Source organism: Leuresthes tenuis, unplaced genomic scaffold (assembly GCF_036924035.1).
Source record: "Leuresthes tenuis unplaced genomic scaffold, fLeuTen1.0.hap1 SCAF_22, whole genome shotgun sequence".
Classification (NCBI taxonomy): domain Eukaryota; kingdom Metazoa; phylum Chordata; class Actinopteri; order Atheriniformes; family Atherinopsidae; genus Leuresthes; species Leuresthes tenuis.
In genome coordinates this window covers 28028859-28044989 of record NW_027325376.1, presented here as the reverse complement: position 1 = coordinate 28044989, position 16131 = coordinate 28028859, and the positions used below count along the sequence as shown (strand labels likewise).

Sequence of the window (16131 nt, the reverse complement as noted above, 5' to 3'; positions counted from 1 at the left end):
GCAAGATTTCAGCTGCTCAACAGTTCATGGTTGTTGTCTGATTCTCCTCTTCTTGATGCTCCATACATTTTCAGTAAGAGACAGATGTGGACTGCAGGCAGGCCGGTCAAGCCATACTTTCGGAAGTCGTGCAGAATGAGATCTTGTATCAGTGTTACCTTCACACATATGAAGTCATACATGCCATGGACACTGTCCAATGTGAGATGAGCACATGTCCAGAACACTCAACACTGTTTCTGTACAGAGATCATAAATTACTTCTTACTTGCATTATACAGTTTCAGGTTCTGGATACAGCAGTGGACTGTAGTAAATGACAGTAGTTTTTCTATGTACTTCTGAGCTCATGTGGTTGTATTGATCGTGGTGCCCATGGTTTCCCATGCAGTGCCAACTGTGGGCTTGAATTTGGTGAAACAAGGTATTTTCCAGTTTAGCATTGAAAATTGATTGAATCTACGATTTTTCTGATTAAGTTTGGTACAAAGTGGTGTGCCATGGATGACGATTTGATGTGATCTGTTGGATTTCCATTCAAATTAACATCTTAGCTTTTTATGAATTGGCATCTATTTCAATCCATTAATACTTTATTAACCTTGGAACCAACCATGGAAATTATGGTACGTAAATATTTCATATTAACAATTGAAATAAAACAAAAATAAACTGACACATATTTTTGAAGTTGAAGTGTAGCAGAGAGGAAAGTGTTGTAGAAATCTTCAGAGATTGCCATCAATGGACGGGGATGTTGTTTTTGTAGATTGATAACAACTTAGTTCATGAGTTTACACACAGCATCAGCGGGTATCACAGGTGAACTCTCTCTGTAGACACATGGACAGAAACTCACAGCCAGCAGTTCCACATCTGTGGTTCAGAGACGCTCCATCTCAGTGACATGTCCAGGATTACACCATCTGTTGTTAACCAGCTCTGTAATCCTCCCCCTTTACAGTTACCGCTCTGTCTGCAGGCGCTGTCTGCCCGTATGTGCTAAAACTGAGTAGAGAGGTGTTAAAACTGTTCCCACAGCCATGTCTTGGAGAGAAAAAAATTATATTGACTTCTTGATATTCCTGTTACGTCCCTGTCAGGGGTCAAGGTGTGTCTATTTTATCCACCAGTGATCTTACACTTCCCATGATAATCAAGGGAATAAATCATTTGCATCCACAAAGTGTCAGCAGGTAATACAGATGAGCTCTCTCTCTCACGGCTCCAAGCTTGTCCATTTTACCTGCAAGTAATCTCAAACTTTTCATGAAACCTGCAATAATATAATTTCCCTTTTGGATCAACTAATATTTTTTCATTTCATATGATTTATTTAATTAATGATCAAGGGAGGAGATGGTTTAAACTCTGTCCTCCCCTTTGGCCTCCCCATGCATCCTAGATATCGCCTCTCTTAATTAAAATGGATTTGGGGTCTTGCAAACAAACAAACAAAAAAAAGTTTTAAATGCATTTCTTTTCACAGAAGGAAAGCTGACTGAAAATTCTAAGTAGGATGAAAAGAAAAACACAATATGTCTGCAGCAGGCAGTCATAAATTCAGCACCATTTTAAAACAAATGGATACATTTACGATATCAGAATTTAGTTGTTTCAACATGCAACTGTAAACGTGCCTGAAAACAGTCTCAAAGGTTATTTGAGACAGGGCTGTGGTGGAGCTTGCTGATGACCTTCACCTATGGACCACTTTAGCTGCTATATCAGTGTAGAATATTGGGGAGAACTTGAATGCACCATGAAATCATTGCTTATGTACTTTTCCAAGCAAAGCAGTGTAAAGGCATAATAAATATTCAAGTGAAGATAGCACAGCAGTGTCAGCCTGAAGTGAGGATGGTGTGACCTTTATCTAAAAAGTTTTAGCCAACCATTCATAGTCCACAACGGATACAGTTACATCCCTGGGTACCACACATGTTTACTGTCTGTGAATAGTTCAAAGTTTTTTCATTTGTGTTCAAATTGCTCTAAAGAGAAATAAACAGTCCATATCCAGGGAGAGTGGCGTCTTTAATGTCACGCTTTCCAATGTTCTCAACATATGCTGTAGATTCTTCCTGTCCCTGCTGTTCAGCTAGCAACCCCCACAGCTGTAGGACAGGAGGATCTTGATGGTGGCCCAGTAGAAGTTGATCAGAAAATGTTTAGAAAGGTGAGCCTGCTTCAGAAAGTAGTCTCTGCTGAGCTTATCCCACCTGATGTCAGATTTTTCCGACTCAGGCTAGATTAGTTAACATGTAAACTCCCAGGTATTTAAAGCAGTGCACCCTCTGTAACTCCTCTCCACTGATGCAGTGGGCAGAGTGCTCCCCCTGCTTTGATTTCCTGAAGTTTTCTTTGGTTTTGGTTGTTTTTAAGTCTTGTTCATTATGGGAAAACCACTGTCAGATGTTGAATTTCTTCACCTTGTTCAGGTCCGAGTGGTCCACCATCCTAACGTCTGTGGTCTGTTCCTGAGAGGGTTGGGCAGCTCACCCATGTACACAGTAAGCTGCCTAAGCCCAGGTTGCTCAGTTTTTTATTAGTTTGTGTGGAATGATGGTATTATATGCAGAGCAAAATTCAACAAACAGCCTTAAACATTTGTTATGATCCAGATGTTTGAGAATTGTGAGAAACGCTATCATGATTGCATTATCCATAGATCTATTAGACTTATATGCAAACTGTATAACTATATAAACTATATATACACAGGGTTCCACCTGCTTGAAGCCACTGTCCCACTAATTACCACTGGTACCGCTATTGCCTTCACTGCCCACAACTTTTCAACGTCCTCCTTAATGCTTGATACACTATATTGTCAAAGGTATTCGCTCACCCATCCAAATAATTAAATTCAGGTGTTACAGTCCCTTCCATGGCCACAGGTGTATAAATTGAAGCACCTCGGCATACAGACTGCTTCTACAAACATCTGTGAAAGAACGGGTCGCTCTCAGGAGCTCAGTGGATTCCAGCGTGGTACCGTGATAGGATGCCACCTATGCAACAAGTCCAGTCGTGAAATTTCCTCACTACTAAATATTCCACAGTCAGCTGTCAGTGGTATTAAAACAAAGTGGAAGCGGTTGGGAATGACAGCAACTCAGCCACAAAGTGGTCGGCCACTTAAAATGACAGAGCGGGGTCAGCGGATACTGAGGCGCATAGTGCGCAGAGGTCACCAACTTTCTGCAGAATCCATCGCTATTGACCTGCAAACTTCATGTGGCCTTCAGATTAACTCAAGAACAGTGTGTAGAGAGCTTCGTGGAATGGGTTTCCATGGCAGCTGCATCCAAGCCTTACATCATCAAGTGCAATGCAAAGTGTTGGATGCAGTGGTGTACAGCACATCGCCACTGGACTCTAGACCATGTATGGGGGATATAGACTGTCTCATAATTTCTGATGTTTTTCTTTATCTTATACTGTGTGTGTATTTATTGTTGTTTTTTATATATGTTTTATTTTTATTTTTTAGAGTATCTGCTGTAATGAGTGAATTTCCCCTTATTGGGATTTATAAAGGCATATTCTATTCTTCTATTCTACAAGAATACCTGAGGTTGCAATCTATACCAAAAAATATTGGAAGAATGACAGGGAAAGCTGTGCCATGATGTACTTGAGAATGGTAAAATGAAAAACAAAATAGTAAAAGTAATGAAAAAAAATAAGGAAGCTTGTAAAGACTGTAAAAATAAGGACTCATAATTTGAATAGTTATATTGCCTATCAGAAAGCACAAGCTGAAGAAAAGCCACCAGATATTTCTCCAGATATCTCTTCATCAGGTCAGTCTCAATTTATCCATTAGCCAAGATAAGACTGATGACACTGAACACTTTCTCTAAACTTTTCAAAGGATTGCAGCATCACGTGAGGCCAACGTTTAACTGGGTTTTCTGCCTCATACAAGTGCTTACTGGTAAAGCTAGAAGCCCCTATGTGCATATGGATATGAAATGACATTCATGATGATGAATGTGTTAGGGAGACTATTCTCAAAAAAAATTCATATCAGCCCAGAAACTTTTAGGAAGATATTTCAGTCCACAGCTGTTGAACCAGGGAAGACTATTCAATTTGATTTATATAGCGCCAAATTACAACAATTGTTATCTCAAGACTACAATGTAATATCACAAAAGAGCTGCATGGAAATTTACCAAGGGATCAAACTGTTTATCAAACTGTTGGTGAAATGATCATCTTGGAGCATGATCAGCATAAGCTATCACCTTAACTTTAGGTTTGGATTCAGAAACACAATCCTTCATCTGTGGTGAAGGCAGCTAAGTTGATGGAGTTTCTTGCTGCTTCTTGGGAAAAAAAGGACTGTCATTGAGCTATTCCATCTGGACAGCTGCAAAAGGCACTACGCCCTCACAATGCGAGATGAGGGAAAAACTCTTCTCAGGAAATGACAGTCAGGAAATAGAGAAACAAAGCAGTAAAGCAAAGTGCCCGTTTATTACTTGAGTTGACAGAAAGTTTGCATGAAATGAATGTGCCCAAAGAATACTGCGGATTCAGAGTGAAAGCAGTGTGGATCTTTGTAAAGATGACTTACATCCAGCTATAATGGACAATGAAGGAACAAGAACATTCTACTTATACTGTAAATATATATGTTTATTTATATATGTATAGTAGCCTCTGTTAGACAGACTATTGGTAATGCAGCTATTGCCACTGACATATGTCTTTCTGCTGTCCCTTCTGCTTGAAGTGGTCCAGGGAATAAGATCCACTAACTGCCGACTGCACATTATACCATCTCAAATACTTAAACAGGTTTTTAGCACAGTGGGTCCAAGTCTCCTCATATTTATCAATAGTTGCCTCAGCTCAGGGTCTGTTCCAAAAGTGTTCAAGCATGCTGTGGTCAGACCTCACCTAAAAAAAACAACCTCGATTCTGCAGTTCTGTCAAATTTCAAACCCGTGTCCAATCTATCATTTTTGTCAAAAGTTTTAGAAAAAGTGGTTTTCCTCCAGCTCCAATCGTTTGTGGAAGATAATAACATTCTTGAGAATCTTCAATCCGGTTTCAGAACTTGCCACAGTACTGAATCAGCACTACTCAAAGTGCATAATGACATTCTCACTTCCCTCGATGCCAAAAAACCTGTGCTGCTTGTGTTATTGCACCTGACTGTAGCATTTGATACTGTGGACCACTCCATCCTCCTGGCACATCTGGCCCAACATGTAGGGCTGCAAGGTTCGGTGCTGCAGTGGTTTAGGTCCTACCTCACGGGAAGAACTTTCTCTGTGATGATTGGCGACCTCTCCTCCTCATCAGCTCCTCTGTTTTCTGGAATTCCACAGGGGTCCATTTTGGGCCCTGTTTTGTTCTCATTATATCTCCTGCCATTAGGTTAAATAATTCTAAAGCACAACGTCTCCTTTCATCTGTATGTAGATGATCTACAACTGCCCATCGTGTCAAACTCTCCAGATGCCATGGAGTCCATCCACAAATGTCTGAGTGACATTAAAATCTGGCTATCACAAAATTTTCTCTCCCTAAATGAAAACAAGACAGAATGTATTTTGTTTGGCTCATCAAACCCGCCTAGTACTATACCTGGTCCTGGTCCACTGGCCCCCTACTGTAATAATGTTGTTAAAAATCTGGGAGTGAAATTTGACTCCAGTCTTAAATTTGACCCACAAATTAATGCAGTAGTGAAGGCTGTGACCTGGAAACAGCCATCCATGCCTTTATTAGCTCAAGGTTAGATTACTGCAATACACTATACATTGGACTTAGTCAAACATCTCTCCACCACCTACAACTGATACAAAATGCTGCTGCCAGGCTCCTAACTAACACCCGTAAACATGACCACATCACACCTGTACTTTGCTCCCTCCACTGGCTACCTGTAAAATTTAGGATCCAGTTTAAAACATTGTTATTTGTTTTCAACGCAGTTAATGGCCTTGCAACCCCCTACATAAGTGAAACCCTGAGGTTTCACCAATCTGGCAGAGCTCTCTTCTCTGCTGGTCAACATCTACTGGAGGTTCCCCGGTCCAGGTGTAAGCAGTGGGATGACCGATCTTTCGCAGTGGCAGGTCCGAAATCTTGGAATACACTGCCCTCTGATTTAAGTACCACCACTGACCTACCTCAGTTCAAAGCCAAATTAAAAACATATTTATTTAAACTGGCTTGTCACTGAAACCGTGGCTCACCTTTTTGTTGTTGTCTTGTGTTATATGTAATCTACTGGTCAGGATTTAGGTCTTTGTTTCATGTATTGTCTTGTCACTTCCTGTTTTATTTTGAAATGTTGACATCTCCTCTCGTTTCAGACAACTTGCCCTTCCACCCGTGTCTAGTGTCTGATTGTCTTCCCTGATTCCCTAAGTGTTTCCACCTGTTCCCCTGGGATCCTCATGTGTTTAAACAGTCTTCGTTTCCCTGTGTCCAGTGCCAGTTCGTCGTGTCGTCTGTCCGTCATTCTAGCCATGTGAACCATTCCGAGTATTTATTCCCTGTGTCCACTGAAGTGAGCGTTCCTCCTTCAGAGTTTTGTTTTGTTAAAGTTTTTTTATCCTATAGCCATCATTCATAATTCTTAGTGTTTATAACCTGTTTTGTCTCCTCTGTTTCAGGAGTGATTTTTAGTTGTAACGTTTCAAGCCCTTTTTTCTGTTTCCTGATAAGTAGTTTTTGAATAAACTACCTTACCTGAACAATCCTGCATCTGTGTCCTCTATCTCCTGTTGGACCCTGACACTACTTCTACTTCTGGAATTGTGAAGCACTTTGGTCAATCTCTGGTTGTTGTAAGGTGCTATATAAATAAATTGATTGATTGATTGATATATATGTATATAGATATAAGCAGAGTCTTAAATATATATATATATATAGCAACTATAATATATACATTTGATTGCATATTTTTCTTGATACCCTTGTACATCCTTCTGGTGTTGCCTGTTATGGCATGCAGTCTGGATGTCATCACTGAGCTTCTGCCAATATTCATTAGCACATCTTCTTGCTGTCTGCTGCACTTGACTCCTAGCCTTTGACACATCTGTTGGTTTTGTAATGTTTTTAGCTCTTGGTTTAGTCATCAGTTTTGTTATGTTTTCCTTTGGTTTCCCTTGCCCTGTCATTAAATGGGAACTCTGTCAGGTCACGTTTTGAGTTCTGTTTTGTTTTGTCTTGTTTTCAGGTTTTAGGTTCTAGTCATGTTTTTTCCCCTGTCACATTAGGTTCACTCACGTCACCTGTTGTTGTTCACAGCTGCACTCCATCACCAATTACCTCCCCACAACATTTAGTTTCCAGGTTTCCCTCTGTTCAATGCAGAATCCTCACCTCACTTTCCATGGTTCTTGCTCACGTTTTGTCATGTCAGGTTTTGCCTCATAGTCATAGTCCTAGTCTTGTTTCATTATTTCATAGTCATAGTCTTGTCTTGTTATTTTTGTCACAGTTAAAAAATTTTGATAGCCGGCTCAGCCGCACTTTTTGTTCCTGCCTTTTGTCTTTTGTTAATAAATCAACTATTGCCTTGAGTTCTGCATCTGGGTCCTCCCTGCCACACCACTGTTCTTGACAGAAGGATTCTGCCAGCATGGACCCAGCGGAGCTAAAGGCGCTCCAGAGCCGATTCGCAGCCTCCCTGCTTGGCTGAGGGAGCCGACTCGTGGGACAGACTGGGAGCCTCTGGCCACGTCCTGGATGTCTGACGGTGGAGGCTGGTTCCGGAGATGCCAGGATTCAGGGAGATCTGGGAGGCGGCGAGAAGGGTCCACCATGCGGCAATGGTGGACATTTTTGGCACAGACTCTGCTGAGGTATCGGCTGCTCTCCTCTGTACCCTCATCTCTCCTTTTGCCTCCCCAGTTTCATCGTCTCCAGTGTTGCCGTCTCCACGATCGCCGCCGTCCCCACAGCCTCCCGCCAAGCCCCAGCCTGCCGCCAAGCCCCAGCCTGCTATATCATTTCATTGTCTGTTTGCCTGTCACTGGCTCACATCCAAGTTGGTGCGTGCATGAAAAAAAAATTGCGCCAAAGTGCTGTGTTGCAAATAGCTGTAGATTAATGTAAGTACCTATCTAACTAATTTATTATACTTGAGTTTTAGAACTATATTTTGTCAGGTGACTTCAGATAAATGCTAACGTGCGTCTATGGCTTTCCATCTAATGGTAAAATGTCATCATGTGAATGTTAGCTTACATGTTAGCTTTGTGCCCTGTGCACGTCACTCTTATCTACACTTTAGATAAGCTTTTGCCTTTTTGATAGTAGCTTTTAAAATAGGCAACCCCTTGCAGTGGTTTTCCTTTGAAAACAGTAACATAACTACTAGAAGACATAGAGACCACATCAAAATCAAACTTTGTTTGTCACATCTGCACCGGCTGACTCAACCCAAATTTTCAGCATATCCATTTTCATGTTAGAAAGCAGACTGCGAGCATTTACATGTATGATATGCAAACCAGACATATTCTTAAAATCAGATGACATGCTACATGTAACTAGGGGACCAGGATTTGGGTGAATACCAGTCAGCAGAAGAAGCATAAAAACAGAACATTTCTGCTTAATGCTCAAAACAGTCGAACCCTTACAAAAATTAATATTAGTATTTCCTCGTATGGCGCCTGTGTGGGTCACCAGAGAGAACACATTAGGGAAACAGCAAATATTCAACTCACACGGACAGGAGAACGAATCAGATTGAGCTATATTTACGTACAGTAACCAATCATCTGGCTCAGATCTTAGTGAGGAAGTTCAGAATAAGAATCACTTTATTAATCTCCAGGGGTAAATTATTTTAGCAACACTCTGTTTCTCCATGCTGGTCACTAAATCGATCCAATCGCTTTTGCAAAGCCAAAAGCTTCTCCAAGATGTTTCCATGTTGCGGTTAATGACCACAGTCTGCTTCAATGTCGGGCAGCTTAATGGGGCTTTGGACAGCTGTCTCCATCTTCCGAATTTTCCGATACACCAGGGCAATGCCTAATCCATCCAGCAGATAGCCCGTTATCATGGTTCCGAATATGTAAAGATTCTCGATGTCCTCAATGGAAAGAATTGCCAGGCGCACTTCCCTCCACTTCTCCCAGGAGTCCCTCATGTAACCAGCAGTGAACGTTCCATCGGGGCAGGCAGGTTCCCCCGAACACGTCGAGAAAATTCTGTCAGTTGTGTTGAGAGACCAGTTGACCAATTCCATGATTTAAATTTTGAGAGGAATATGGAGAGAGGCAGCAAAAGTTTGAGACAAGACAGGACAAGATGTGAGAAACAAGCAAGGAAGATAGGGGAGAGAAGAGAGATGTGTCTGCCTTCGTTGAGAGCTTTTGATGATCAGCCGCTGGCATAAAGCGTCTGCATTCCCGACCACAGAGCCGCCAAAATGCCATGCCATGGCAAGGCAAAGAGCCAAGGAATAAAAACACCATGACTGCAGCCAAGGGGTAGGTCCAGATGGCAACCAGAAGCAGCAGGTCCCAGCGCTAGCCCAGTAGCTCCCGGTGTCAGCCAGAAGCTGCTCCCGGCACGAGCCCAGAAGCTCCGATGACAGCCAGCAGCGGCTCCCGGCGCCAGTGTTACGCCCCTGTAAAAGGGGAAATAGAAAATACGACTCAACATAGCTTCAGTCAAGTCCAATGTTGTAATGTATTTACCAACAACAGCATAATAACATGTTTATATAATATCACAATTAAACATGTCATTTTCCCTTTGCACTACATGATAATGTCCCTCTAAGAAACTGCACGATTAGGAAATATTCTGTAATGCTAAATACTGCTATTTTATAGTTATTATTAATTCAGAATACACTTAACATTTTAACCTCAGTAGTGGTGTTGCACTTAAACATATAAAGTATCTTTAAAAACTATTTTTTCTTAACCTGCAACAATAGCACTTTTAGCTTATCCCTATTATGTGAAACGAATACACAGAGAAAATGGCGGCGGCATCACATGACAACCACGCTTTAACCTGGGTCCGCATGACACAGTTAGCATACAGGCTACACTGGAGCAAAATGTCACATTTAGCCCGCTTAACACGCATACAGAAATGACTACAGTCATTAATATTTACTCCCTACACGTTCCTTATAGTGTTAAACACATATATAAATAATTCGAACATAATACAACCCTCATTCTTACCTGTAAAATGGGTAATAGAAAATACGACACTTTAGACAAGTCCATTGTTGTAATGGACAAACGTAAGCCACATGTTCCGTACATGCTGAACAAGGCATTAGCAATCATGAACAGATCCTCTGATCACAAACTGGTGAATTGGTACTCAAAACTTGTTCCGTACATGCACGAGGCATTAGCAATCATGAACAGATCCTCCGATCACAAACTGGTGAATTGGTACTCAAACCTTACGTCAAAAGCGTGTAAACAAACAAACATGGCATATTTTAATTTAAGGTGCATTTCCCCAAAACTTTATAGAAGTTAAAGAAGATAGCGTTCTAAACACAGATCGTCTTTTTATCCTTCTAATCTTTTTAGCCTCTTTGACCCAAAAGCAATGGATTACTGATCCATAGGTCATAGCGCATTTTAACATAACAGTCTTAAAGGGGAACTCCAGTATTTTTAAACCTAGACCTTATTTCTGGCATGAAATACGTTCATCTACTCACCGAGAACAGTTTGGTGAAAGTCGGTGTTCTTCAGAAGATATTTAGATTCCCTCGAGATCCATATAACGGAGTGAACGGGGCTTAGACGATGCAGCCTGTAAAAAAGCTCAGTCAGCAGCTTCCATATGTAAACAACTTTCCCACTGGCATTTTTACACAACATAACATCTTAAAAAGTGACATAAGTACGAGTATAAATTGTCCAGTGTCCAAACCAGAGAAATGTTTACATTTTCTTTCTGCGGAAGAAAAAAGCTCTGATGTATACATTTCTGTTCCAAGTTGTTTAAAATCACTCATTTCTGTTGTTATGTACATTTTAAGAGTTGGAAACATGGTTGTAGCAGTATGTGGCCTTTTTCTGTGTCTATGTTCATTTTCTCTCCTTGGAAAACCCCTCTGTTGTTTGTTTTGTAAAAGTTATGAATTAGTTTATAGACTCTGTTTGTGCCTTTACAGTGATGACATGTTGCTTTGGTTATTTTATGTCTTTGAGGTATTTTTCTTTTTCTTCGTGATCATTGTGCATGTTTTGTGGTAAATTTGCATCTTTAAGGTCTTGAGTTATTTTAAGTTATCAATGACATTTCCTTTGTATGTGCTCAGTATCATATTCTTGTAGTTTTTCCACAATCTGTATAACTGTAGTGTCATCATGTATCTCGTGATTTGGCTGGGTCATAAATTCCTTTGTGTTGCTCAGTTTTAGATCAACACCAATGCTGCTTGGCTGGAACTTTGAGCTCACAGAGGAACTGACCAAAGAAAAGGAAATGCTGAGTCTGTTCCTGCATTATTTGAGGGAAAGCAAAAACTTTAGATTGTATACTGAGCCAAACCTACCTATATGCAAACACAGAGGGAAAATAAGCTGGAAAGTTTTAGACACAAAATGATGTGTCTGAAAGAATTGCAGTGTTCTTTGGCTGTATTTAATAAAGTGAGCTTGGCTGTTCCCCGTGTAAAAGGACCAATAAAATACTGTGTCTCATACCCTTCACCTTATCTACTGATTTGGTAAACGGAGTTGCTTTATTTGTTCAGTGAATGATTATTAACCTGAAAACTATACACTTGACTTTAAAGGAGAGACTGTAATAACTTTTATTATATCAAAGGTAATTTGAACTGGTGTGCAGGAAGGAAACCTGCAACATGAATAACATAACAAAAAAAGAAAAGGGAAGAATAATACAGATAGTTTTAGGGTAGTAATCTTTTATGGCGGTCAAGGAAGCAAGTTCTGTCTCGTTTGAGTCAAGTTTACAAGAGTAGCACAGTAGCTAAATCAAATTAACTTCAAATATAAGTTATGTTGTTAATGACCATCTGTGGTGTATATCAGAATTGATCAATTGTACCATGGAAGAAAGAAGTGACTGATAAACAAAAAGAAAAATACATGAATACAAGAAATATAGAAAACTGCAATGAAAGTTTCAACCCTTTGAAGAAAATCTTTGAAGAAAACAAGCCTAAAACAAGCCAACAGGTGTAAAGAGAGACCTCTTGATAACTGTATAAATACAAACATTTATTTTAGTTTTCAGTGAATTAACAGTAAACACAGTCCTAATAAACACTTTGAATAACTTCATTTTTTAAACTTTGATAAAAAAAAAAGAAAAGTACATATGTATTAGGCATAAATAAAAGCAAATTGACAATAAACATAAAAACTTTGAATGACATGCATGGGGCAATGGCATGATATATTAATGCACAGCATTTGGTCCAGTGCATTTTGATTTCTTTGTCAGTCAAGGTAGATCCAATTAGTTCACCTAGATGATCCACAGCACTGATTGATGTGTGGCAGGCTACGTAAGTGGCTATCTTTAACTAATTTGCTTGTCTTGTCTCATTTGGTTTTGAGGATGTGAAACCAATCTCTGTAAGCCTCATGGACAGGAAGGGGCAAAATTTTTTTGTGCTTTTCTCTGCCAGCAGTATTAAATCAGCCTGGTGAGCACGTATCTCACATTTACAGAATCGACAGAACGCCTTTGTGCTATCTCCCACCTGAGGTCGTATCCAGTCTTTCAATCCACTCTCTTTCTCACACTTTTTACTGTATTTCTTTCCATATTTTGCCCACTTTTTCCTGCTCATCGTCACTCACTCTGTCTCTGTCTGACTCTCTCTGTCTGCATGAGAGAGTGCGTGTGGGTGGTTACAAGGAAAAAGGGGTGTGGAGAGAGGGGTCTGGCTGCAGACCTCCAGTGTCAGGACTGGAAATAACTTTTTGTGCATCTCTCAACACCCTGAATCCACAGATTACACTTGGAGCCTGCCACGGAAGCAGCCTCACACCGGAGATCACTCTTGGGCAAACAATAGACTCATGCAGTATAAACAATAGACGCTGCATCAACCGCTGTGGCCTATTGGCGCTGACGAGCTGTGGGGCCGCCATCTTGGACCGGTCACCCGCTCCATTCAGTGTAATCTGTCTGGCAGGCACAATGAAGTGTCAGCATATATAATCAATCATAACTCGCTGAATATAAAACTAATTTTCACTTTTTTTTTCTCCAAATGTCATATATGTAGACATGATACCGGTCACATGATTCGGCATATTTTAATTTTCAGAGTAGCCTTAACAGTAATAGAATATTCTGGTATGTGATATGTTATGTATGATAGGTAGGCTATTTTTTTTGCAAAAGACACGAAATATAATATGCGTACACACAAATACAAAAATACTAATATAAGATAGAGAAGCAGAAGCAGACTGTGTACTACTCAGCTATTTTAATAAGTTGAAAAATGAAGAAATAATACATTATACATCCATATATAAGATAAAACACAATAGAGAGAAGTTATATATCAGAAAAAAATGAAAATCTACATCTACATATATTGGAAAAAATAAAAATCTATATCAAGATTGATTCAAATTGGCTTTATTGGCAGGAATGGTATCAACCATTGTTGCCGAAAGCAAAACGTACCAAAATACAATTAAATTATAATACAATTACCCTGAATAATTTACATTAAATATTATTTAATTACTCTCTCTCTAGATCTGTCTCTCTCTCTCAAATAAATGAAAATCTATATATATCAGAAAAAATTAAGACAGACAGATGGAGAAATCAAATGTAAATTTTCAAGTTAAACAAAAGAACATGACACCAAACCATAATTACACAACGTGCTCATGAAAGTTTAAATGAGCTAAAAGCACTGAAAGAGGACTGTGTGCAGAGCTTCTTTCTCGTGCTCCCTTTCTGCAGGTCAACAGAGGTGAGTTTGGCAATGTGGTGCAGCCTTATGACTCGCTTACAGGGAATCCTTCCCTCCTCAGAGCAACTTCCCACTTCTTCCTCATATCTTTCTTTGGGAAACAAAGAAAAAATAAAAACGGGAGATTCGAGAAAGTCAACACAAAAACATTTTAAAAAGGAGGTCAAGCTTATTTTCTTCCTTCTTTTTCTTATTTTCTTCCTTCTTTCTTAAGAGGGTTCGGGTCAACAAAACTCCCATTTTGAGGCATATCTGTTGATGATAAACCAAAGCTGCTGAAATTGTAAGTAAACTAGGTTGCAAACTATTCTTCAGTCAGATGCTCTGTTGTCTGTATTTTTCAGTAAGTGGGTGGGTATGAGACAGGAGAGATATTTTACTTTTTTAGGATGAAAGTATACAGCATACAGAATAATACAGCCTGTGTCACCTGTGTAAAATTTGCTGCTCACTGTTATATAAACAATATTTGCATTATTTGTACAATTGCATTCTTGTGTCAGTTGTAATCTAAGCCTGTGTTATGGAATATATGATTCATAAAGTCTCAGTTGGCCTAATAGCCGGGTGAACACCGGCTATAAACATAGCCTAGCTTAACGTTTGCTGGCTACGGTTTCGATAGCGGACATAAATACAGTACAATAATATTCTATTCACAAAATACAACCAATAATAATGTTGAATCTTACTTGTGAAAAGTAATTCCCGACCCCTGATCGTAATCGTCCGCCGATTTGCACAAGAATACAGTGCTCTGGCATATTAAATACTCTGCTGTCTATGGGTAGGTTGACCGGTCCAAGATGGCGGCCGTATTTCTCGCGCCCCTGTGGTCGATGCGGCATCTACTCTTTATAATGTCTATGCTCTTGGTTGTGGATGGGTCATGGAATAGGACAAACCCCGATCGCATTGTCGCATGTCTCGTTGTTTTGGAGACTGGAGAGCTGGGAGATAGGCAGCAAAGCAATCCCAAATGAGCCACTACACTTTAGAAAACAAGCCCAAAAACCCGTGACTGACGATATTTACAAGGACTTTTCAGAAAAACAAGCCCTAAGTTGCTTATAATAAGCGGACTTGGCAACTATGGCACTGATATGATTCAAAGAGTAAGCTGTGGAAGAAGAACTCATGGGTCACTCCAGGCTGTAACCTTTTTCAAAGACACTTACTTTGAAAGGAAAGAAGCTGTCGGAAACTGCTGTTTTTGGTCCTTAAGGAAAGTTTCGATAAACTCTCCGTGCAGTGGCATGTGATGTAGTGGTGTGGGGATATGTCAGGCAGGTCCTACCGAGGCGCCGGAAGCCACGGCTATCGGAGAGAGATGTCTGCGGACGGCCAGCAGCTCCGGAGCAGCTGGCAGAGCAGCATGGGTAAAAGTTTTATACAATTAGGTCCAGATCGGACTGGTAAAACTGCATGAGTATCAAAATTCATAAAAGATGTTAAGAGATCTTTGAGATGTTTCTTTAATAATTTTCACCTCATTTTGATCCATTTGTACTGATTTTTCCTGTATGTTATGCTTGTTAACCACAGTTCACCTTCAGATCACTGTTACCTTTGAATAGATATTGAAGTTCTTCTAAGCTATTTGCTATCTTTTTTTTTCACTTTGTATTTTTTATTAGGCTGATTTAATAAAAATGTGACAGGTAAGCCACAGGTGACTTACCCTAAACGCTCATACTTGACAGCAGACTGACTCTTGACTGACTCTGGAGCCTTAGTGATGTTGGAAAGGGTTGCTTTGACAACAGCATCAGTTATTATTTAAATATAAGGAGAGACAGTCTGAGAGCAAAGTGCTCTGTTGCGAAAATATCTAACGATGACATCTTTAAGATATGATGGAGCTCCGTCATTAAGAGCTTTATATGTGAGGAGAAGAATCTTAAATTCTATTCTGAATTTAACAGGGAGCCAATGAAGAGAAGCTAAAACTGGAGAAACATGATCTCTCCTGTTAGTTCTCATCAGAACTCTGGCTGCAGCATTTTGGATCAGCTGGAGGCTTTTCAGAGAATATGTGGGACAGCCCAATAATAAGGAATTACAGTAGTCCAATCTTGAAGTAACAAATGCATGAACTAGTTTCTCTGCATCACCCTGACAGAATGTTCCTGATTTTTAGCAATATTACGAAGGTGAAAGAAGGCAGTCCTAGAAAC

The 16131-nt window shown here is 40.0% G+C and overlaps 1 protein-coding gene across 1 annotated transcript in view; it reads left to right on the top strand.

Annotated features, from left to right (window-relative positions):
- Positions 1-15122: 15122 nt before the first annotated feature.
- Positions 15123-16131, top strand: part of LOC140281932 (SH3 domain and tetratricopeptide repeat-containing protein 1) — a 33667-nt gene continuing 32658 nt past the window's right edge. The window contains exon 1 of the mRNA XM_072376446.1: positions 15123-15333. Within this exon, the coding sequence (XP_072232547.1) occupies positions 15234-15333 (100 nt within the window). The 5' untranslated portion in view covers positions 15123-15233. The remainder of the gene's footprint in view (positions 15334-16131) is intronic.